We start from the raw sequence: 23,626 nt of genomic DNA, 5'->3' as shown, positions 1-23,626 counted from the left end.
GGCCACGCATCCGTCCCCCAGGCTGACATGCGCCTGTGCACAGGGTTGCCCTAGCTGTGATTTCAGCCACTCACAGGGACTCCATTTATACCAGTGAGTTGGAAAAGACCTGGAAGCTCCCGGGACTCACCATGCACCCCAAATAAAACAAAGGGGCTTTCTTCTATATTCTTAGGGGTCTCTGTCCCTGTCTCTTTCCTTCATTCCTCCCCCACCCATGATCCAAGGACTGACATTTGTTGTCCCTGCTCTGTCTCAGAGGCAGCAAACAGGAGGCATGGGCTGGCCCATGGATACATGGTTTGATCTGGGCACTATCTGCAACTTCAGTAAGATGGTTGCCAAAATTAAAAAATAAGAAAATTTCACATCAAAACCTGGATTTCCAGTTTTCCTTAGCCCCACTCCAGGCAGTGTATTCTTATGTAGGTGAGATGAGGGAATTGAAGAGAAGGTGCCCCTCCCTTTGGGGCTGGAGCCCCCTCCTCACCCCACTGACATCACCCACAGGGGGATAGCTTGACAGGACCTTGGCTGCAGATTAGATTGGCCTGGGGAGCTTGAAAAATCCAAAGGCACAGCCAGGACCAGCTCATCAGTGTCTCTGTGGTGGCACCTAAGCCCCAGCATTTTTCAGCACCCTCTATGCGATCCCACTGAGCAGGCGAGGCTGAGAACAAGCCAGAGGCCTTGCCATGCCTGTGGCCCCTGACTTGCTTGGCTGGGGGCTTCCTGCCTGTGGACCCTCGGCAGCCCCCCCCCCCCCCCCCCCCCCCACACACACACGCCCCAGGACAGCCCTGGCCCGGCCTGCTCAGTGGAGGGGCTCCTTTCCCCTCCCCCAGGGCCTCCCGGGCATTTCAGGTGGCTAACCACGTGACCCCCAGTGTCTGGGGCCCAAATCCCGGTGTCGCCGCCAGGGCAAGTGCGGGCAGTGAGGGCCCTGCATCTGCGAGGAAGATTCTCGCCTATATATGGTTACCCGGAGGCCGGGTGCTGGGCTAACGTGTGACCTAATCTGCAGACAATCTCCCCCACGTCTGGGGCCCGAGCAAGGGAGGGCCCACGCCCTGGCGGGAGCGTCCACTTGGGGGCAGAGGGGCTGGGAAGAGGCAAACAGATGGCGTGGAATCAGGGGAAGGACAAAATAACCGAGACGCGGGGGCGTGGAGGCGCAGGGAGCAGTCCGTCCCCGCCGGGCGCCCCAGCTCCCCTCGCCCACCGAGGCCCTGTGTAAACAAGGAAACCCCGCAGTCTCTTGCTTTTCAACGTCCTTTTAATACAGCATGGGAAGGCTCTATTTCTCTAGGCAAGCCATATACAGATTCTCCGGAATAAGGCACACAACGGAATGCCATCCCGAGGACAGCTCTTCGGAGCGGTTCGGGAGTCTTCTCCACGGACCCTCCGAGCCGGGCCCACGGGTTCTGTTTGTCTTTTTAGCTGGACACACACGTAGTGACAGATACAGACACGGGGCCGGTGACCCCACGGGAGGGGAGGTGTGGCCGGTGCTGGTCCATTGGCGAGGCCGGCCGAAGAGAGAGAGAGAGAGAGGATCCCTTTCTCCCAGCCTCTGCTGCCAGCCCCCGGGATGCCACGGTGGGGTGGGGACCACCTGGTCACCTCAGTGGAGGCTGGACTGCCTCCTGAACTTTCAGGGTTAGTTGTCGCACTGGGCTACAATGTAGTGATGTTGGATTAAATATTCATTTAAAGAAGATTCAAGTCTATTAGAGGGGGGAGGGCGGGTGTAAAGGTTCTGGTTGGCAAGTCCAAGTTCAAAGAGAATGAGGCCCTGCAGCACGGCTCAGATGGCAAAGCTCCAAAGGGGGGGCGTGGATGGACACCATCTTGGGTCCTGCTGACTGGGGACCTCTGACCAGGTCAAAGGGGCCTGGAACCGGCAGACCAGCGAGGGGCTGGCCAGTCAAAACCCCCCTCTTCCCCCGCCCCCTACTAAATTCATCACCATAATAACAAGGTAATAATAAGAAGGTGCGAGAGAATGGGTTACAATGCTGTGTGTTATCCTCACCATTCCCCTTTTCACTAACACATCTAAGAACAGGTTCCCTTAAAAAATGCAATACTTTTCCAAAATACACATATGTATAAATACATAACAAAAACATATTAATAAGTCTAAGCATTTGAATAACATGCTGGCTACTTAATACTGATATTTTCATCCAAGGAAAACAACACAGAATAACAACAATATGGCTTAAAGAATTGCAAGGATTTTTTTTTTCCTCATCAGAATTATGTACCAACTTCATATAATATTCTATGTAGACAATATTTCCTTCTTAATGTAGTTCAGTTGCACACTTTTTACAGACCAAAGCATAGTAAAATAAAAAAGGAAAAGAAAAAAAAAACGAACAGGAAAAAGAGAAAAGTTCTCACCATAAATATTTTCTTGCGGCTAAACCAGAAGGTTTGCAAAATACTTCCAGAAATCTTTGTTTGATATTCTATTGCCCTCCGGAAGGCTCTGAAGTTTTGAAAATGCCTCTCTTTGTTTTTGTTTTATTTCAAAAATTGAGCAATTCTATTTTTCTTTCTTTTTCTTTTTTAAAAAAGGCCTTCAAATATATACAGACAAAAATCACTGTGGAGACTTTTCGGGAGAAGCTAAAAAATTCAGTGTTGTGAGAAAAAAAAATTGGTAACCATGCAGAAATTTTAACATCTCTGAAATTTCTTTCAAAATACACACATAGTAATTTTTTAAAAGGAATTCTGTGTCAAGTATAACTCAAAATAAATACAAATTCACAAGTAGAACTATCGAATACTTCATATGGGGTAAACACTGCTATGTTCCAGCTAGATTGCTCGAACTGCTAACTGCAAGCGATTGTCCCTTTTGAATGCACTAAAACCATAAACCTTCTTGTCTGCTGGGCTCCCAGGCCCTCTGAGCACTTAATTCTCACAGCACTTGACCTGGACAGCAGTGGCTTCTGCCAACCACACAGAGCTCCCATGTTTGGTCAACGTGGTGCAAGGGGGGAGTGCAGAGGGGCTGCTTCGGGTGGCAGGGCCCAGCCCCCATGGTGGCTGGCCCTGCACAGGTGGCAGGGGCCACTGGCTGCCAGCTGGATAAGGGGTGGAGCCTGGACTCTGCAGGGTACGGGTTTCCCCTGTCTTTGCAGCCAGTTGGCGGGCCCCTGGCATCCTCGCGCCAAGGTTCCGGAAGGGTGGGGGCAGAAGGCTTGGCCTGCGGGGTGGTGACAACAGCACTGCCCACCACTGCAAATATTATCTTTAGAAGTATGGGGAGGTGACTGACAGGGACAGCTTCTCCTCGGGGATAGACAGCCAGGGGCCTGGGCCACGTCTGGCTCATCCCAATGCCTGGGAGAAGGCAGGGAGCAGCTGGGGTGGAAATCCTAAGTGGCAGTCCCCGATGGGTGGCAAGTGTGTTCAGTCTGCAACTGACCGAGCTTTCTGTCCCTGCTGGGTGGGAGGGAGGCAGCTACAGGGCCCAGGCTGGAGCTAATCATCCATTTTTAAGTGCTCAGAGGACATGCCCCCTGCAAATCTACCATGCAACACACACCCCACACTCCCGCTGCAAATACACCCCCTCTCTCTCTTCCGACTTGCTCCCTGGACCCCCGGTTAACACTTCACTGTAACTCTTCAGTTGTACAATACATTTTCATTTGAAAACAAAAGGCTACTGGGCCCCGGTTGGGGGTCCCCGAGCCTTGGTAAACACTGAATTTCAGGCCTATTTCTTGGTCTGATGTTTGTTTTCCATAGAGGCATAATGTTGGGGTAAAACCAAGTGACCCAGTCCTGCCAGCCAGTCCTCTCCCTCGCCCTGGAGAAAGGAAGGAGGATATGACACTATAAATGGGCCTTCTCAGTCAGGGCGAGAGGGCCAGGCGACTCCGTGATCAGTCAGGACAGGCCCCTCTGCTCCCTTGGGAGGTAGGAAATCATCGGCCCCATTTTACGGAGAGGGGCTGTGGCTTGTCTCGGGACGGCCCCCGTGTGAGGGCCGAGGAGGCCGGGGCAATGAGAGAGGGGATTCGTTTTCATTTTAGCTGGGGTGAGGATTTGGGTCCCACCTTGGACAACAGGCAGGGCTGGGGTTGTAGATGGGGAAAAGGGAGGTCTCCAGCTTCCCTCGGATTGACTTCTTAACTGACAGGTGATGGTGGCAGGGCTGAGTGCCAGGAAGGTTTCTCCCAAGAGCCCTGGGGAAACTCTCCAAATATGGCACTAGCCGTCCCAGAGCACCGGAGCTGAAACAGGCCTCTTTGCTCTCTAGGGTCCCTTACTTAACCCACGGGGAAACGGAGGCCCAAAGAGGGGAAGTCCTTGCCCAAGGTTACATGGCATGCCAGTGGCAGTCAGGACTTGAACCTACCTCTCCAAACGCCAGAGGCTGGATCCCTCCTGCCAAAGTGGCTTCGGCACTGGGCCCTACAACCCCAAACAAGTAGAGACCCCTCAACGTGGGTGGAAGGGAAAAGAAAAGGGATGGGAGTGGGTTGACAAAATCCAAGAAAGCAGGAAAAGTGTCTGCCGAGGGATTGCAGGAGGTGATACCTGATGTGCCACCTCGGAGTGCTGCCCGCTGCCCCTGACCTTGGCTTGTCTGCATCCCCAGGGCCAGGGTGCAACATCTGGGCCAAGGCCAGTGATGTCAGGAGGGGTGAGAGCTGGGGGCTAAGAGTGAGCAGGGGCAGAGATGCCCACTGCCCAGCAGTTGACAGAACAGATGTTCGCTTGCCACAACTGCTGAGTTGAACAGGACAGGAAAACAGGACTTTCCAAGAGTGGCTTTTCACACAGGGCAAACCGCACGGTTCTGGGAGGGGGTGGGGTCTGCCTGGCTGGTTTTGGGGAAATGGTCCCCTGCAGGCTTTGGGATTCACAGTAAATTTAGCGCACTTGTGGCCAATACACGGCTGCTCTCCTCAAAGGGTGTCTCAGAGGAGAGACTGCGGGGGCACCGGGGGCTTCTCGGGGTCCTGGGAGCCGACATCTACTCACCTTTGTCCCCTCCAAGCAGACCCCAGGCCTGCCTGTAAAGAGTCCCAGAGACCCTGCTTCTGGGCCTGCAGGGGCAGCTATGTCAGTAACACAATGAGACAAGAACCCTAAAGACCCCTGGCCAGAGCCCTCGGCCTGCAAAGACAGCCCTCACCACCCCCCACCCCCCCACCGCCTGCACTTGAGGACACGCAGCCACACGGGGGCTGCAGGGGAGGCGGCATCCCGGCTGGCGGTGGGCGGAGGCCCGGGCGGGCGGAGGCAGGGTCACTGCACGCGGCGGCAGTAGTAGCCCAGAACTTTGCACTTCTCGCAGAGGTGCTGGGGGTGCTCCTTGCTCTGGTCGGACACGTCCAGGCCATCAGGCTTCTCCAGGGGTCTCTGCAGAGAGGAGGGAAGAAGAAGGTCCAAGGGTGGGAACAGGAGGGGTGGGGTGGGGCAGGGAGAAAGAAACACGGAGAGAAGCAGGGAGAACGAGACAGAGACAGAGACGGAGACCAAAGAGAAGCCCCAAGAAGCAGTGAGAGAGACAGCGAGAGAGAAAGGAGTAAGACAGAGACACAGGGGAGGGGTCCAGGGAGACAGGGACAGAGGGCAGCAGTCACAGAGGTTGTCTCAGCCAAGGCGCCTAGAGCTCTTCCTGCCCCATCTGCGTGCAAGTGCCTGTGTCCCAGGGGAACTGGGGTCAGAGCTGGGGGGGGGGGGGGGCCTACGCAACCCTGCCCGCCCCCAGGACTCTCAGGGCAGGCACCACCCAAAGCTTACAAAAGCCCAGCAGGGAGGCAGGATGGGGGGCGAAGACCTAATCCAGCTGAGGAAACTGAGGGGCAGAGCGGGCAAGACGGAATTCCAGGAAAACAAACGCGTGGGTCTGGGTTCCAGAGTGCAGCGCTTCTTCCCCGGCCGCTTGTCACTATTACGCCCTGCCCGAGCAGCCTCAGGAGTCAATGAAAAGTATCACCCGCATGCAGCTGCCGTGCTTCGCTCGGGGACAAGGGACGGGTTAGCGCCCTGAAGTCAGCAGGGGGCGCTGCGACTCCCTGGCACCCCGAGAGTATGGCATGGTGCCTGCCCTGTTTGTTGAGTAGCCAGATGAATGGATCATCTGTTTATCAACAGGGAAACTGAGGCATAGAGGAGTGAGGTGACTCCCAAGTCCTCTCACTTGCCCACTTCATGACCTCAGGGGGCCTCAGTTTCCCCATCTGTGAAGTGGGGCTATTCACAGTGCTTGCTGGGTATTGGGAGGGTTCGGGTTGAGGTCCAGATGCTCGGTGAAGGGGCGGTGTTAGGATGGGTGAGCACCTTGTTGTGAAATGGGGAACTTCCCCGCTCCCTCTCTCCCTCCCTTCCCGGCTCTCAAAAGCCAGCAAAGACTTGTTTCCCTGGAAAATTTATTAGGCACACCTCCTGAGGCAGGCAGTTTCTTGGCTGGCTCACAGAGACACTGCTTTCTCTCCAGCCACAGCTCCAGCCCAGACCCCCTGCCTGCAGAAAGAACCCCTGAGGGGGCTTGGGGGGACTCAGAGGAAGCCGGTCAGAGCCAGCTGGGAGCCACATGGCAAGAACAGGGGGTGAGGCCTGTAGCCTGGGATGCAGCAAGGAAGTCCCGGCTGTCAGTGACGAGGACCTGAGGACAGCCCGGGGAGGGTGGCCGAGGATAAGCGTGTGGCCCCCTGGCCAGACTGTGAACTGCTCGAAAGTAGCACATGGGCTTTTCTGCCTAAATAGGCAGTGCCTGGCCCCATGCTGACACTCTAGGGCAGTCTGGAGAGTGAAAGAGTCAGAGGGTTCTAGAAGGCAAGGGTGGGAGCTGAGGGCAGGCACTCATGAGGGACCCCACTCATCCAGGAACCCCACTCATCCAGGGTCATAAAGAGCATCCCTGCACTTCCTTGTCAAAGCCACAAAGGGAAGGCCTGAAAATAGGACAAGCGCCCTGGCCTCATCTCAAGGGGCTTTGAGGATCTACTTCTCTATCCAACTGAGTTGGGAAAATTCCTGAACTCCATTCTGGTCAGGAGAGCAGAGAAAGATGTGGCTTCATGTCAAATCTGGGCTTTGCTCCCTATGAGCTGTGTGACCTTGGATAAGTGCTTTGACATCTCTGAGCCTCCAGCTCCCCGTCCGTTAAATGGGAACGTGGATAGCCCTTTCTCCCACAATTGCTGCAATAATTTAGTGAAGCTAATCACTAGACAGAGCACAGCACAGAGAAGCTACTGCTGATGCCAACGCGGACGCTGACTAATGGTCAGGACACGGAAAGGAGAGGGTAGAAGGAAGGCTGTCAGGGCCAGGAGCAGCATCCTGTTCTCCCGGACACCCTGAGACCCTGCTCTCCCAGACATCCCAAGACCTTCTTGCCTTCCAGCAGTTTGGGCTTGCCTACCCCAGGGCGGGGCTCTCCCTGCTGACCAAGCCGAGGTTGCAATTCATCATCGGGTCCCTAAGAAGGGCTTCCTGAGCCTGAGCTGAAATGGGTATCCCTGCACTCTGGTCCATCCAAACAGACCCTCCACTTGCTCCCAAAGGGCAGTGTGACGAGGGGGTCCCGACGTCTCCTGCCTACTAACCAAATCTCTCCCCTGCCCCACTCCACACACCAGTGCTGGCCAGGGCCCCTCCCTGACCCATCTGTCCAGGTAGGGCCAGAGAAACTGGAGTAAGCAGGTCCCAGGCCACCCTGGCCCTCATGGTGTGGGCTCGGCCCACTGTGGCTTACAATTTGCAAAGTGTGTCCACTTAAATCCTACCCCCTGCCCGCATAACCTCCCTGGGAGGGATGAGCTGCTACTGGCATTACAGTGAGGAAACTGAGGCTCCAAGACATATGGCCTTGTCCAGGGACCTGCAGCAAGGAAGTGGTGGACGTGTGACCCTCCTGCCACCCTGAGGCCAGGCCCATCCCCGCTTTCATGGACTCTCTCCCAGCTGTACCAGGATCCCTGGTTTTGGGTCCCCAATGCAGTACCCTCCCCTGACACTGCTTCCACTCTACCCGTGTCGGGGAGAGGAGGTGCCTCCCTCCACAATTACAGCTTTCTCTCCTGGGAATTTGCTGCACCCCACCCTGCCTTCTGTGTCTTCATTCCCAGGGCTGACAGAGAAGGCTCATCAGGCCAAGGAGGGGCCTCCAGGGAGCCTGGGGGACCAGGCTCATCCTGAAGACTATCATGGAACCGTCTGCTGCTGGGTGCCTTCTGCACTGTCTCCTTATGACACAGTGCCACTGCAGTCAGACAGAGCCTTGTGTGCCTGCTCAGCCACCGACTGGCTGAGGCCTGTTGGATAATATGGGCAGGAAGGGGGAGGCGGTTAATAACCTACCTACTGCCTTTTTCATAGGTTTAGTGTGCGTGTGTGTGTGTGCATGATGAAGCAAATGAGAAGACATTCTTAAAATACTTTAAACCATACGGAGCCCTGCAAGACTTAGTAATTGTTGTGTGACCTTTGGCAAGGCACTTAACCTCTCTGTGCCTCTGTAAAATGGGGGATAATAAGAGTACCTCAGTGATAGGGTTGTTGTGAAGAGTAAATGAGTTAAATATGCAAAGCGATTAGAACAGTACCTGGTAAACAGGGAGCACTCAGTGTTGGTCAGCCTTAACAATAATAGTAATATTAAATTATGCTGGGATGAAGAGCGCACAGGGAGCAGGAACCAGCTGAGTTCCTGCAGAAACTCCTGCAGCATCCTCTCCATGCCCCCTCGGCTCATCTAAGCCTTCTCCTCGTGTGCTGGGCTGCACCCCCTCCTTGTCTGTGACCCTGTGGGTGCCCTTTCTCTCCCTGGGCTCCTGGCCTGGCTGCTCAGTCCTGCCCTGCTGGGCCCAGCCACTGGCAGGGGAGCTGGGGAAGCTGTTGTGACGACTCCCCTCGGTGCAGGGAAAACACCGAGCAGCTGGGACTGATCGCCTGAGGGCCTCCTCCCCACAGTGAGGCAAAGCCCATTTGTGTTTTCTTCTCGTGGGGGGCAGGGCGGGCAGGGGAGCGCTGCAGCTGGAGCATGGCTGGGAAACAGATGTGGCAGGGGAGAGAGGAGTAGGAACGCAGAGGGTTCTCAGGAGATGGGCGCCAAATAAGTCGGAGCTCGGGGGTGCAGGGAATATAAGCCAACCCCTCTCCACTGTGGGGGGCTAAGGGGAGGGGCTCCAAGGGCCTGCCCTTAGGTCTGCAAAGACTCCTGAGTGAGTGTGCTGGGGAGCACAGGAGCCCCTCCAACCCTCATTCCTCCTTCCTCTGACCTCCCTGAGCCCTATGAGGCTGGGTGGTGGCTGAGACCTGGGTCCAGCACCGGTTGCCTCTGGCCAATTGAGTGACCTTTCTCAGTGCCTTCTCTTTGAGCCTCAGTCTGCATGTAGTAGGTGCTCAACAAACCCTGGTGGACCTCCTGGGAGAGATGAACAGCATAACCACACGAAAGGCCCTCCCTGAATGGGCCCCCAGGGACACTGCTCCTGAGTTTGGAGATGGGGAGAGGGGTAGTCAGGGCGGCTGCACATCAAATGAGCTTTGTTGGGTGGGGCAGATGAGGCAGGTGAGGCCATCCCCTGCCTGGGGCCGGTGGCTTGAACCAGCAATGCCTCCAACCATGGTGGAAGGGGCTATGATGGAGGAGGCCTGCCCTGCCTGAGGTTCCTGAGGTTGGGAAGAGTGGGGCTGAGGAGACTGGAGCCTCAGGGGCAGGAGCTTAGGACACAGGGGTTGTGACAACCGTAAGGACCGAGCGTCCCACACGCCCAGCCAGACTCCACCACAGAACCATGCACTGTCCCCACTTCTCTCCCAGTCACCACAGGTGACCTGACCCCCCACGTCCTTCTGCCCTCCCAGCCCACACATTTGCCCCTCTGGGGCTCTCCATCCTCCTCCTGGCCCCACATGTTCCCTGTTCATAAATCTCAGCTTCTCTACTACACTGGGACAGATCACATACACTCCTGTGCCTCAGTCTCCTTCTCTGTAAAATGGGACTGACCTCACGGGTGACTGAGAGGAGGTATAAGGTACTTAGAGCTCAGTCCACTTCTCTCCCGCTCCAGCACACCCATTCACAGCTGGCCCAGCTGGGACCCAAATTGAGTCCTCTGACCTCAGGGCTCGGCTCCTAACAGGCCCATGCACAGATGCAGGTTCAGCTCAGTGAGGTCCCCCTGCCCCTGGAGGCCAGGGACGGCCATGTGGCCTTTTGGGACTGCGGTTTTCCTTCCTATGGAAAGGGAGCAGAAGGGACATGTGGACTGGGGAGTAGGTACTGGCCGGGTGTGCCAGGGCTCTGTGATTGGCACCTGAGGGTTAACCCAGCTCTAATTCAGGCTGCGATTTTTTCTGAATGTCAACGGCTTCCACAGAGACTCCTGTCTCTTCAGTCTAAGAGGAAGATTCTGGAAAGCCTGGCAGCCCCTGGAACTTGTCTTCCTGCTGTGGCTGCACAGATCTGGCTAGGAGGAGCCCCCAACGAAGCTGCCCAGTGAGAGGATGAATCAGCCCTGCCAAGGATACCTGGGAGACCAGAATTCAGCTCAAAGGGTGGGGCTGTCGAGGGCGGACCGTTGGACACGGTGAGGGAGGAATTTCTGGGCTGATGGCCTTACTGATACCAGACCTTCTCAAGGAGCAGGATGCCGTGTCTCCTTCAGGCTGCCCATACCCTGCTCCCCCTCACGCAGGTCCACATGCCCCCAACATGCTCCTGAGAAACACTGTGTGCCCTAAGCCCACCCAGGGGGATGGAGTCACCCAGCCTGTCTTGGCACCTCAGGGTCTCAGGCTGTCCCTCAGTCCGGTCAGGGTGTGGCCACCCCTCCACTAACGGGACCCTTTTCAGCAGGGCCACCCAGGCCACAGGGTGGGTCATTGTTTGGGGAGGCTTTGGGGGTTGGGGAGGGGGTGGTAAGTCTTCAACAGGGAAGGGAGGCCAACAGAAGACTCATAACATCAGAAAGTGTTGCAACCAGGAGAGCCTGCCAGATCAGCTCCCTCTCGTCACTCCTAGTAGGATAAAGAGCAAATTCTCAGCAGAGCAGGCATTTGGTTTACTGAAAGTCTCAATCTCCCCATTTTATAGATGGGAAGGCTGAGGCCCAGTGTCCAAAATCAGGACTAGCACCACCTTCTCCCAACCTCTGGTATTGCATGCCTCGTGCTCACAGGGCAGCCATAGGCTTCCCAGAGAGGAGAAGCCACAAGGGATGCAGGCATATCAGTCTCTTACTGCTGCTTCTCCATCCAGCCTGCCCGATTCTGGATGAGTTGGAATCCCCGAGTAAAAGGGACTGTCCACCCAGAGCTCAGACACTAAGGACCCAAGGGGCCTTATCTAGCCATCAAATGGTTTTGTTTGGCTCACATGACATTTATAAACAATCTGACTCTGTGGCTAATATTTAAACATCAGGACATTTTGCATAAAAATAAGGTTTTCTGGTGTCTCTCACAAAGCTCACATTGGACCTGGGTTCTGAAAAGTTCGTGCTTTATTTTGCCACAGCCTCTACTACTCCCTATTGCTTCTCTCTCTCTCTCTCACATATTAGCTCCCTTAGCCCATTTAATTTACTTGCCTGGTGTGCTGGTTTGAAAGGAAGTATGCCCCCTAGAAAAGCCATGTTTTAATCAAAATCCCATTTCATAAAGGTAGAATAATCCCTTTTCAATACTGTATGTTTGAAACTGTAATCAGATCATCTCCCTGGATGATGTGATTTAGTCAAGAGTGGTTGTTAAACTGGATTAGGTGACGACATGTCTCCACCCATTTGGGTGGGTCTTGATTGGTTTATTGGAGTCCTATAAAAGAGGAAACATTTTGGAGAATGGGAGATTCAGAGAGCAGAGCAGAACGACATAACCACGAGAAGCAGAGTCTACCAGCCAGCTACCTTTGGAGATGAAGACGGAAAATGCCTCCCGGGAAGCTTCATGAAACAGGAAGCCAGGAGAAGAAGCTAGCAGATGATGCCGTGTTCACCATGTGCCCTTCCACTTGAGAAAGAAACCCTGAACTTCATCAGCCTTTATGAACCAAGGTATCTTTCCCTGGATGCCTTAGATTGGACATTTCTAGACTTGTTTTAACTGGGACATTTTCTCAGCCTTAGAACTGTAAAGTAGCAATTTATTAAATTCCTCTTTTTAAAAGTCATTCCATTTCTGGTATATTGCATTCTGGCGGCTAGCAAACTAGAACACCTGGCTTTAAGAAACATTTGCTTTGTATCCCTGTCACTCTGTGCAGAGACCCCTTAAGTTGTGCAAAGTGTTGCCAGACTGATCTCACACATCTTTTAAGGATGAAACCCTCACTTACTGATGTACTTCTCCTGTCCCTGCATCCCCCTTTTGTGCTGGGAAAGCTGCTCCTCTTTCTATGGGACTTCCATAGCCAATCTGACCCTACTTTTCAGAAGCCGTCTTTTAAAAATGATTTGGTTTTTGCAGCTTACTTCTAGAAGGCATTAAATCATGTTCCCTCCTTTGTCACACGTAAAAAACATCTAACAGTAAAGACCTTTACTTTCACAGACCTTTGACTTCAGTTCCTTGACATAACAATACTGCAGGTTAGAAAGGGAAGCCCGCCCCAAGCCCCTGCATTTGAGCCGCTGGGGACAGGGCAATTAAGGGGCTTGGTGAAGGCCACACAGCCAGAAGGCGTGTCACGAGGGCTCAAGCACAGGCCTCTGCTTTGGACTGTCACCCCCGCAATGCACTTTAGGATGGGGGCAGGTGGAGCAGGTGCCCACCTTTGGCTCTCTTCCCACTTTCAACTACTGCCCACCCTCCCTGTTCCTGGAGGCTCATGCCACCCTCCTCGCCCTCCTTTTTCCTTCCTGCCTCCTCCACCAGCTCTGCTCCTGCCACCTCTCCTGGTGACTCAGCGAGCATGCCCCACCCCCCCTCCTCAGTTCCCCGACTACCTCACCAGTAGTGACCTTTCTCTCCCACCACCTCCCGTGGCCGCACCCTGGCCTCAGTCTTCAGAAACCTCCATCACACACACACACCCCTCTGTCCCGTCCGTACTCTCCCTCCAGCCCACTGGCTCACACATGCCACCTGACTGATCAGCCCCCACGGGGACCCCACTGGCTCTCCTGCCCTGCCGTCTAGCTGAGACCCCAGGAGGATGCATTATCGTCACATTTTACAAAGAGTCGCAACTCCCTTGAATTTCTTCCCCTCTGAAACGCTCGCCTGGCAAAGCCCCACAGCATCTCGAGGCTGTAGCTGTGACCACTGCTGGAGGAAAGCACAGCCCTGGGCTGATGCCTTGGACTCCTCTTGGCCTGGGATGCTGCTTGGCCGTCCTGCCAGGTTTCTCCAGGAGCCTGCTTCGTCGCTCATCCTTCCTCGAGCCTGCAGCACTTCTAGCTGAGAAACCTGTCCCTCTTCTCACTGGGAAAACGGAAGCCTTGGATGTGACATTCCTCTTCTCTGTACCACCAAAACCCATGCACGCCCCAGATCCCCTCTTCCTGTTCCTCCCCTCCTATATGGATGGATAAGGCAGCCCTCCTCTCTCCCTATATCATCAGCCTTTTGTTTCCTTCCAGACTGTTCTCATCAGCTTCAAACTGCTCTGGACCCTCCCATCTCTAACAAACCCATCTCAATGCCACCTTCCCCACTCCAGCTACCATCACCCTGCACAGCTTCTCTCTACAAACCCTCCTGAAAAACGGCCAAAAAAAGCACTCCCTCTGCAGCCTGATCCCAACAAGCCTCTCTCCTCATTGCTCTATGGACCTGCCCATGGTCAACAGGTCACCTGTAAATCAATATCTCCACTCTGGGCCTTACATGTGACCCGCCCAGGGCCAGCCACTTTGGTCCTGTGTTGAAAGATTCTCCAGGCAAAAAAACGACGCCCTGCTAAGGACCATCTCCCTACTGCCAAATCTCCAGGGCGCTATATTTGGTCACTGAACGTGGCATCTCAGCACCACCCCCACCCACCACCCACCCCCTCTCAAACGCTGTTCCCCCTGATTCCAAGGACTCCACACGCCCAGGTGTTCGGTGCCCTGTATGAGAGTGCCGAACGCTGGGATTCCACGACTCTTGATCTAGGGAATCCCTTCTCTGCTTCATCTACATTCTTTCTCTAGCAAATCCCACCCATTCCCTACATGCCTTTACGTCAATGACAACCAGTTAAATAGGAGCCACCCTGACTTCTCCTATGAATTTCAGAATAACAAATCCAACTACCTTCTTGGCACCTCTACTTGGGTTTCTCAAACATCTCAACTGTAACAAGCTCCCGAGAACACTTGCTCTTACCTCGCATACCCATGCCCACCTCCACCCCCCCTCAGCTCCACTGCCCACCTCGGCACCCACCACCTCCAGCCACTCAGGTGCTTGAGCTTTTCAGATCGTTCTCCTGGGTTCCTTCCTTCCCCTCACCTTCCACATCTGATCTGGCAACACTGTGCAATTCCAGTTCAAAAGCCACCTTAGTTTAGGTCCCCACTGGCTCACTGGAGACTATGGCAATGGGCTTCCCTACCAGTCTTCTGACTCTCTATCTACCCCCCATCCAGACTAAACCCCATACAAAACTAAGAGTAATTGTCTTAAAATGAAGCAGAAAACCCCCTCACGTAAGGACTCCTTCACGTGCCCCCCATGGCTGTTTAGCTCTTCCCCTCCTCTGGCCCCATTGTAATGCTCCTTCACTGAGCTTTTTGAGCACACTGAGTCCTTACAACCTCAGGACATTTGCACCTGCTGTGGCCACTTCCTAGAATGACTGTCAGCCCACTTGTTACATAGCTAGCTTCCTCCCCGCCCCCCTCCCCCCGTAGGTCCTGATGTAAATGCCACCTCTCCTGAGCAGCTCTTTTTGCAGCCTATCTTAAGTAAGGCCCCCCTAGGGGGAGCTGCCTCAACCCCTCCCCTCGGGGCAGGCCCCTGTCTGCCTTGGCACATCCTACACAGCAGCTGCTTCGTGCACAGTTGTCAACGAGATGGATTCACGAATGAAATGTAGGATGAGCCACGCTCTTCCGTCCACAGCTCCCTGCTGCCCCCAGCACCCCTGCTCTGTCTCACAAGAGCACCCCAGCTCATTGGTTGTAAAATCCCTCTGGGTATCTAGTTTCAAGGTCTCGCTGCAGTGGCCCTTTTCCTCCTTCCCTTCCAGGGCGAGCAGGCAAATTCTGAAAAATGGATCAGCCTGTCTCACCCTCAGGGTATGAAGGAGCAAAGCAAGGCCAGAGACCCCTCAGAGAACAGGCTCCCCTTGTCTCCCCGCCCCTGGACCCCCGGCCGGCCCCCCAGCTCACCTGTTTGTGCGGGTACACGTTGATGTGGCACTTGATGCACTCCTGCCCCATGTTGGCCCACGAGTTGCCGCTCATCCATTTTCTCTTGCACTTGGGACACTTGTACTCGCCGAAGCAGCGCTTCTTGCCCTGGTACGGGGTCAGGCCCTCGCCTTTGGGGCGTGCCTGGAGGACAGGAAGCAAGATTAGGGGATTAGGTCCACCAGGTCAAGGCGCTGCCCCCACAGGGTCCCCACGACCGCCTCCCTCAGTGTTCAGTGCCCCGTGCCCCCATACGCAGGCACTTCGCGTCCGATCCAGAGAAGGCCAGGGTCCCCCCATAACGCACACGCCAATCCCATGGCTGGGGAGACCCGCTCCAGGGGACCGAGAATGGAGGAGGCGGTGGACGGCGCCCCTTCTAGACTTAAGGGAATGAAGCACTATATGGCGGCCAGGGGTTATTTCTTTAGCTCAGACTTCCTGGAGGGGCAGCTGGCTGTCGTAATAAACATGATGACGGGTACTGAAGAGGCGGCAGGCACGGGGCACAGAATAACGCAGGTCCCGCTCCTCTCTGATCCCCCTCCTTGGCAGCAGACTGGGGGTCCTTTGTACCACCCGAAGGATGGACTCCGCATTTGCACCATCTACACGTGTCCACACATTCTTTCTTTTCCCTCACACAAAGGGAAACAGATGACACATTTGGTTGTACAGCTTCCTTTTTTAAAAAAACTTTTAATATAGCTTGGAGTTTTTGCCTGCATCAATACAAACAGAGCTGAGTGCGGTCTGTTTACCCATCGCATAACAGACCAGTTGTTTCCACACTGCTAGTGAACATTTGGGTGGTTTTTACTCGTCATGACAAACAACACTGTAAGGAATAACTGTACATAAATCATTTTGCACACGTGTGAGCTCATCTGTAGGATAAATTCCTAGATGTAAAATGGCTGGTCAGTGGAGAGGCATGCTTTTAATTTTTAAAGATAATGCTAAATTGGCATGCCTCTACCCCCTCCATCGCAGGCATTAAAAGTCCCACAGCTTTGCCAGCAAAGCACATTATTAAACGTTATGATGACTGCTGCTCTAAGGGGTAAAAAATCCTATCTCAAAGTAGCTTTGATTGTACATCTCATACTGATGAGAAAAAGATCGTTTTTCCATGTATTTAAGAATCATCTGTGTTTGTGAATTGTTTGTTCACATCCTTTGCCAATTTTTCTTTCTGTTGGGGTTTTTGTATTTTTCTTCTTGACTTGTAATTGTACTTTATATGCCAAAGAGACTAGCTCTCTAGTCTGCATAGGGTTTTTTTCAAACAACTTTACTGAGATATAATTCACGTATCACACATTTCACCCACTGCCCTCTCCTTACCCCCACCCCCTAATATCTGTCTCTAAAAGATTTGCCTATTCTGGACATTTCAGTTAAATGGAATCATGCACTATGACCTTTTGGGGCAGCACCCTTCACTTGGTTTCCTGTTTTCAAGGCCCACCCATGTTGTAGCATGTATCATTCCTTTTTATTCCATGGTAACAATATACGACATTTTATTTATACACCACACGATAGACATTTGAGTCACTTACACTTTGGGGTTACTAAGAATAATGCTGCTATGAGCATTCATGTACAAGCTGCAGGGTGGTGTCGTTTTATGCAGTTTTTATTGAGATATATTCACACAACGCACAAACCATCTGAAGTATGCAAACCACTGATTCGCAGTCTCATCACATAGCTATGCATGCAACCCCATGATCAATTTTAGAACACTTGATTACACCAGAAAAGAAATAAAAAGAAAACCCAAATCCTCCCATATCCCTTATCCCCACCCCCCATTACTAACCCATAGTATTGGTGTAGTACATTTGTTATTGTTGATGAAAGATTATTAAAATATTACTGTTAACTATAGCCCATGGTTTGCAATTTTTCCCATAATGCAGAGAGTATTTTAAAAAGCTGAATTTGTTGCATCAACATTTGGAAATGGGAGATTTCATGTAAAAATATGGCCCCAAAGGACCAGAATTCTTGCTGGTGATCATGAGTTGTGGTTGGTTGGCTGCCCCATCAGACCGACAGCACAGGCAGCTTCCACGTTACCTGTTCCCACCAGCCGCTCCCTGCCCTGGGGTCACCTACTTGGCCCCCATGGGCTTTGCACTTGAGACAGGCTTAAACACAGGCTCTGCACTGTGACTACACAGAGTGGGGCTTCCAGACCAGCAGCGTCACCATGACCCAGGAACATGTGAGAAATAGAAAATCCCAGCCCGCGCTTACAGTGCGTATCAGAGCACACACTTTAACAAGTGCCCCATGGAACTCAGATGTCATTAAATTTAAGAAGCACTGTGCCATGAGATGATCTGTTCCTGCAGTGATGTCTCCCTAGGTAGCTGGCTAACAGTCAGACTCAGGAGCCAGACCACTCGGGTCCAAATCCCAGCCCTGTGATCCTGGGTAACTTATTCAGAAGATGACAGTGACTACCACATAAGACTAAATGGAGGATTAAGCAAGACAATCCTGTAAGATACTTAGGGCAGTGCCTGGCATATAGAAAGTAAAATAGGAATATTGATCATTATTTATTAATATAGAACAATAGTACTGTAGGGAAGAGTAACTTCTTCCTGCTGTAATCATGTCTCTTTTTCCCAGGAGTCATGACCACTACTTGGTGACAGCCTACTAGAATTTCAGGCAAAGCACTAAAAAGGGATATAAGTGCTGAGTGTGTAAATCTAAACTTAGAAAGTGATGAGGACACTGTCTGTTCTTTGGATCTGCTGCCTTATACCTTTTGGATCCTTACTGGCCTTCCTTATGGCTGTGATACCCTGAGGAGATGGTGCAGGGTGAGCTCTGAGGCAGGGCTGGCTCTCAGCACTGGAGGCCAGATATGTCAAGGGAGCAGTCAGTTTGCAGGAGAGGGGTCAGCGTGTGCCTCCGAGGGCACTCCGACCTCTGATGGTCTGAAGGTAATGGGTGTGCAGCAAGCCCTCAGACACCTTCCTCTCCACCTTGGGCCCACAGTTTCCAAGCAGCCCCAGCCTCTGTGTACAAAACGAATTCATTTTCCACGTCCCTGTTCTTAGATGCATCAACACTTTAAAGGGGGAAAGGGGAGTAGTCATGGATGCTCACTAGAGGTGGGAGTGAAATCCCTCTTGGTTCAGTTTGCTGACAGGATCTGGCGCCTGACCTCACACAGCTGGGGCAAAGGGCAGAGGTCAAGGCATCCCAGGGACACCCGGCAGAGCTAAGGGTGGAGAATGGGGCAGGGCCTGACAGAGACTGAGAATTCAGTTCCCAAAGAGCCTCTGCTCCACAATGAATGGGAAAGAAGCCTACAGAGAGAAAGGAGACACAGAGTATGGACCAAAGGGAGAAGGAGAGAAGAGCGAGGGGGTGAGCCGGACAGCCTCACTGCACCATGTAATTAGAAATCCAGCCGTCCTGGAGCCCGTCCACCAGGGAGTATAAGCTGCTGGCCACAGACGGCCCCAGCACAACATTCCCACAGCTGCTGACAGGCTGGGCGACAGGGAGGGCCCAGCTCTGACACCCCCTCGCCTGGGACGTGGCTTGGCTGGTGGATTCAGGCCAGACACCCACGATCTGGCTGAGCTGAGGCTCTCTGGGGGACTCTCTGCAAGTTATTCAACCTCTCTCTGTGCCTCAGTTTCCTCACCTGGAATCCAGAGATGGTGATAAAGGGCCTGCCTCCCAAGGTTGGGAAGATTAATACATGCATGTACACAAAGGTACATGAATAGCTCAGTGGATAGCCCAATTCAAGCAAAACACTTCAGACAGTGCCTGGTACACAGAAAGTGAAGCAGGAATATCAGGTTTTTTTCTTTTAATACAGAACAATAGTGGCCTAAGGAAGGATAATTTCTTCTTTATATAATCATGTTTCTTTTCCCCAGGAGCTATATTATCATCACTTGGTGACAACCTACTAGAATCTGCAAAACACTAAAAAGGGATATCATGCAGTTCAGCATTATTAGCTCCTCAGGCCTGTACACGGCAGATGGTCCCAGGACATGCCAAAGGCTAGAGACCAGTGGGCCAAAACCACTGGAGGGAGGTACCAGGGATGGGAGGGAGGCCTGGGTAGGAAGAAGAGTGATTGGCAAACAAAGGAAGAAGCAGCACTAGGGTGTCTCCACCTTCTGGAATTCTCAGAGGTTGCCTGCAAAAGCTCAGAGATGCTGCTGGCAGAGGACAAAAGGAAAAGGGAAGAGAACTGACATTTAGTAAGCACCACCTGTATGCTAGGCTTTGTATTCAGGGCTCCACAGCCTATTAGTCCCCATTTACCCCTCTGAGGCAGAAGATATCATCCCATTTAACAGATGGTAAAACTGAAGCACGGGGAAAAGGCAATACTGTCAAAGAGCTTCCAGTGTCCAAGGGGCAAGAGGCAAGGTCTGGAGGCTCCAAGAGCGGACTTTTCCCCACAAGGCCACACTTGGCTCACCTCTTCTGTCCTTTACCCCCCCAGTGGGCCCCTCCACGAGACTGAGGCTTGCACTTGGAAAAGAGATGTCCCAGGACCCAGTGACAAGAGCCCCCAGTCCCCAGGCCTCCAGCTCAGCCCAGCTGAGTCAGGCCTTGGTTTGTCCTCCTGCAGGTTAGAGGGGAGAGGTGTCCTACGGCGCAGGGGTGAAGAGGCCATGGATGGAGGGTAGGGCAGGACAGCAGGCAGCTCTCAGCAACGAGAAGCCCCTTCCTGGAAGGGCTTATTCCTGGCTTATTTACGCTTATAAACGAGGGCAGGGCTGAAGGCAGCAGCAATTTCTGAAGAAACAAAGGCTGCTCTACCCCCTACATGGTCCCCCTGCCTCCTCTCAGAAATGCAGGGCCTCTTCTCATAAACGTCAGCCTGAAACGGGCGGTGCCTGTTGAGGGCTCTGAAGGGGCCTCCTGCCAGCTTCAGCCGGGAAGGGTGCCAGGTCTGACCAGGCCCTCCTGACCCAGGCCCCTGCCACGTACTCCTCTGGGAATCACGTCTGCCAGGAACCCAGGCCTAGCTCACTGGTGCTCGGAAACCAGCCCCTGTAGCACAGGAAGGCCCTCTGGGGACCAGAAAGGTAAGGGGACTTACTTAAGGACACACAGTGGACCAGGGATTGAGGACAGGGGACCCATAGCTGGGTCCCCTGACTTCCAGAAGAGGGCTAGAATTGCTGTGGAGTTAATCCTGGGTAGTAGGGAATGGGGAGAGGGGGCTGGTGGGAAGGAGAATCAGGGCCCAGGAGGGGAGAGGGCAGGACTGGGCAGGTTGCTGGAGGAACCATCCCGACAAGCTGGCTGCTTGGGAAGGATGTAGCTGATACTGCCACCACTTGATCACTTCCTCCAAATGGCTCCAAGGTATCTTCCCAGCAGCTCAGGCTTAGCTAGAAGGTAGTGAGCTCCCCATCACTAGGGGTGTGTAAGCAGAACTTGGATAAACAAACTGTAAAGGAGGGGCTGTCGAGGAAACCCTTGCCCCTGTCAGGCAGTCAGACCCAGTGATTCTGAGAGCCCTTCCACTTCTGCAGTGCTCTGTCACCAGCTCGGAGCTGCTGAAGGGCCAACCAGTCAGGTGTGCAGGGGACACTCTCAAGCCTGCTACAAGCGGGGGCTAGGCAGGTGTACTCTCCTACTATATTTCTATAGGGCAACTTGGCAAGAAGCCTTTGATCTTTTTTAAATGTCCATTCCTTTCCCTTCAGCTCCCCTTTCCTGAGCAAATGCCATTTCTGGGCAACCACCTGAGGGTAATTATTAGAGCCGCAGGCCAAAGGGGCGTGTAAAGATGTTCATCACAGCGGTGGTTATGACAGCGAAGAGCTGAAGGAGCCAAACATCCAATGATGACGGCAGGTTCCCTTAATTAAGTTACACCCATTGGATGAAAGACAATGAAGACATTAAAATAGTTATGAAGCTTTTTTTTAAGGGTGTGGGGAAATGCTTCTAGAGAAAGCAGAATAAGCAACCAAAGATAGATTTCTCCCCATCTCCGATCAAAAAAAGTAGAAGGCAGGCAGGACATGGGCCGGACGTGTTTGGCGCTGGCTTCCAGGGGATGGGACTGCTGAGGATTTTGGTTCCATTTCCTTAGGCTCTGCTCTAATTAACAGGGTGTCTCTGAGGAGCAGGTGTCACTTGAGTGAAGATGACGACGGTTCACCAGCCGCCTCCCTGCTGCCCACTAGGGGGCTCCCTGCGCTTGCCCGAGGCCGTGGGAACCCCACGGAGAGGGAGGGTTTGTGCACACTTGGGAGCCCTCCGCCCCTGCAGGGTGGGCCCTGAGGCTGGGGTGCCAGGCTTCTGGCCGGCCGCTGGCTGCTGCTTTTGCTGGACCATCCGCCCATCCACACAGCTGCCCTGCCCAGGCCCCGAAAGGACATCCTAGGAGAGTGGGGTCACACTCCCCACATCCCATCTGCCTCCTCGGTTTCCAGGGAAGACAGGACGGAGCCGCATGCTGCCCCCTACCACAGGCGCCCAGCCCCCTCCTGCTCCTGCTGCCCCAAATCCCTGTCTGAAACATCCTTTGGGGTGCAGCTCGATCCCCTCTTAAACTGTGGAGGCCTCCTCTGAGAGATGGCAATGTGACCTTTGGTGGCCTGGGCCCTGGGAGGGTGGCGGGCAGGGGGCCGAGGCGGGCCTTGGCCCTGCTGTGACTCCAAGGCGGGTTCCGCCCTGTGCTCCAGCTGTGACCAGGGCACCTCCCAGTCTCACACCCAGACCCAGCCGTGCCCCCTCCACCTGCCCAGGAGAGCAGCCCTGTCGCAGCCAGCACTCAGGGGTGAAGAGTCACGCCCTGCGCTAAGCCCCTCTTTGGGGCCACAGCCACAGTACAAGCTAAGTGTGGTTAATCCCATTTCAGGCATGGACACTGAGGTTAAGGAATGTGCCCAAAGCTCTGTAACCAGGAAGCTGGTGGAGCTGGGATTTGAACCCAGGCCTTCCGACTTGGGCCCACGTCCCTATGCCATGCATTACGCCCAGACAGCACAAGAAGGGGAGAACCACCAGGACACGGCAGGTGAGCAACACAGAAGGGATGCTACTGTCATTGTCCAAGTGGCGCTGGGGGTGTCCCTTCCTCTCTCTGGGCCTCAGTTTCCCCCTCCAGAGTGAGGGGTTGAGACTGACAACTCGGCAGGGTCACTTTCACCCCTGAGACCCATCACTCCGTGGGTGCTGGCAGCCCCCAGCCCCAGCGCCACCCCCACAGAGCACCAGGCCAGCCCCACGGCAGCGTCCAGCTGAGAAGCTCGGGTTGGAGCCCGGAGAGGCAGCGGGAGGAAATAAGGAACAGATGGCTCCACGCGGCTCCCAGCCCCACCCGGGTCGTGCACTCTCCTGCGTCCCGGCCACCGAGGTGGTCCTGGCTTTGAGTCCACCTTCGCAGAGAGGCGGAGCCCTGAGTCACAGCAGTTTGCGATGACCTTTCCATGGACGAAGAGACAGAGGCCAAGTGAGTGGGCAGGGGCAGCTGGCCAGCCACTGCAGGGAATGTCAGAGGGGTGACATGGGACTGACGCATGGACTGAGGGCCCAGGGCTGTGCAGGGCTTTGCTGGCTCTTTGAGGACAGCTTGAGAAGGTTCGGGGGGCCCTCCCTGGAAGAGATAGTGACCCCTCCCAGACGCCCCCATCCGTGGCCCCACAGGGTTAGGGGTCAGAGGCCAGCTTTGAGTCCTGGCTCCCCACTGTAAGCCAGGCCCTGCCAGTCCCAGAGCCCCAAAGGGGATGCTAGGGAGGAGCTGGGACTCTGACATGTCACACTACAGCCCTGTTATGTGACAGGAGAGGAAACTGAGGCTCAGAGAGGCCAAGGAACTTGCCCAGGGAACCACAGCCACGGAACCCAGAGCTGAACCTGATTTGCGGACTCCAAAACCACACTTCAGAAATGGCTGTGAGAACATCAGAGAACGCGCCAGCTTCTAGAAGCATGATCCCACTCCTGACCTCTGACCCCTGACCACCTCAATTATTCATTCATCCAACTAACATTCATTGGGTACCCACTTGCACCAGGCTCTATGGCAAACTCCAGGAAGGTGGAAATAAGTTAAGACAGATGAAGAATGACCTGCCTTCCAGGAAGAATCAGCGCTGTGACACTTCTGTCAACTGTTGCCCCATCATGGACAGCCCCAGCCACACATTCCCAGCCACACGCCATGTGTGTGTGGGGAGGGGTATGTACACACTCCCACAGGGGCACTCCTGGACACACATCCTCAGACCCACACCCTCCTGGGTGGCAGGCACTGGGCCTAC

At 53.9% G+C, this 23,626-nt stretch overlaps 1 protein-coding gene and 1 long non-coding RNA gene across 2 annotated transcripts in view; one reads left to right on the top strand and one right to left on the bottom strand.

The window, feature by feature from the left end:
* Positions 1-1,258: 1,258 nt before the first annotated feature.
* ZCCHC24 (zinc finger CCHC-type containing 24) overlaps positions 1,259-23,626 on the bottom strand; it is a 79,796-nt gene continuing 57,428 nt past the window's right edge. The window contains exons 3-4 of the mRNA XM_077124773.1: positions 15,318-15,482; positions 1,259-5,400 (exon numbers count right to left, since the gene is read on the bottom strand). Coding sequence (XP_076980888.1) covers positions 5,287-5,400; positions 15,318-15,482 — 279 coding nt within the window. The 3' untranslated portion in view covers positions 1,259-5,286. The remainder of the gene's footprint in view (positions 5,401-15,317; positions 15,483-23,626) is intronic.
* Positions 20,301-21,284, top strand: LOC143653626 (uncharacterized). The gene is made up of 2 exons (XR_013161406.1): positions 20,301-20,431; positions 21,059-21,284. It is a non-coding gene; the product is annotated as an uncharacterized LOC143653626 (long non-coding RNA).

Source organism: Tamandua tetradactyla, chromosome 13 (assembly GCF_023851605.1).
Source record: "Tamandua tetradactyla isolate mTamTet1 chromosome 13, mTamTet1.pri, whole genome shotgun sequence".
In the NCBI taxonomy this organism is placed as follows: Eukaryota; Metazoa; Chordata; class Mammalia; order Pilosa; family Myrmecophagidae; genus Tamandua; species Tamandua tetradactyla.
This window is presented reverse-complemented; position numbering and strand designations above follow the sequence as displayed.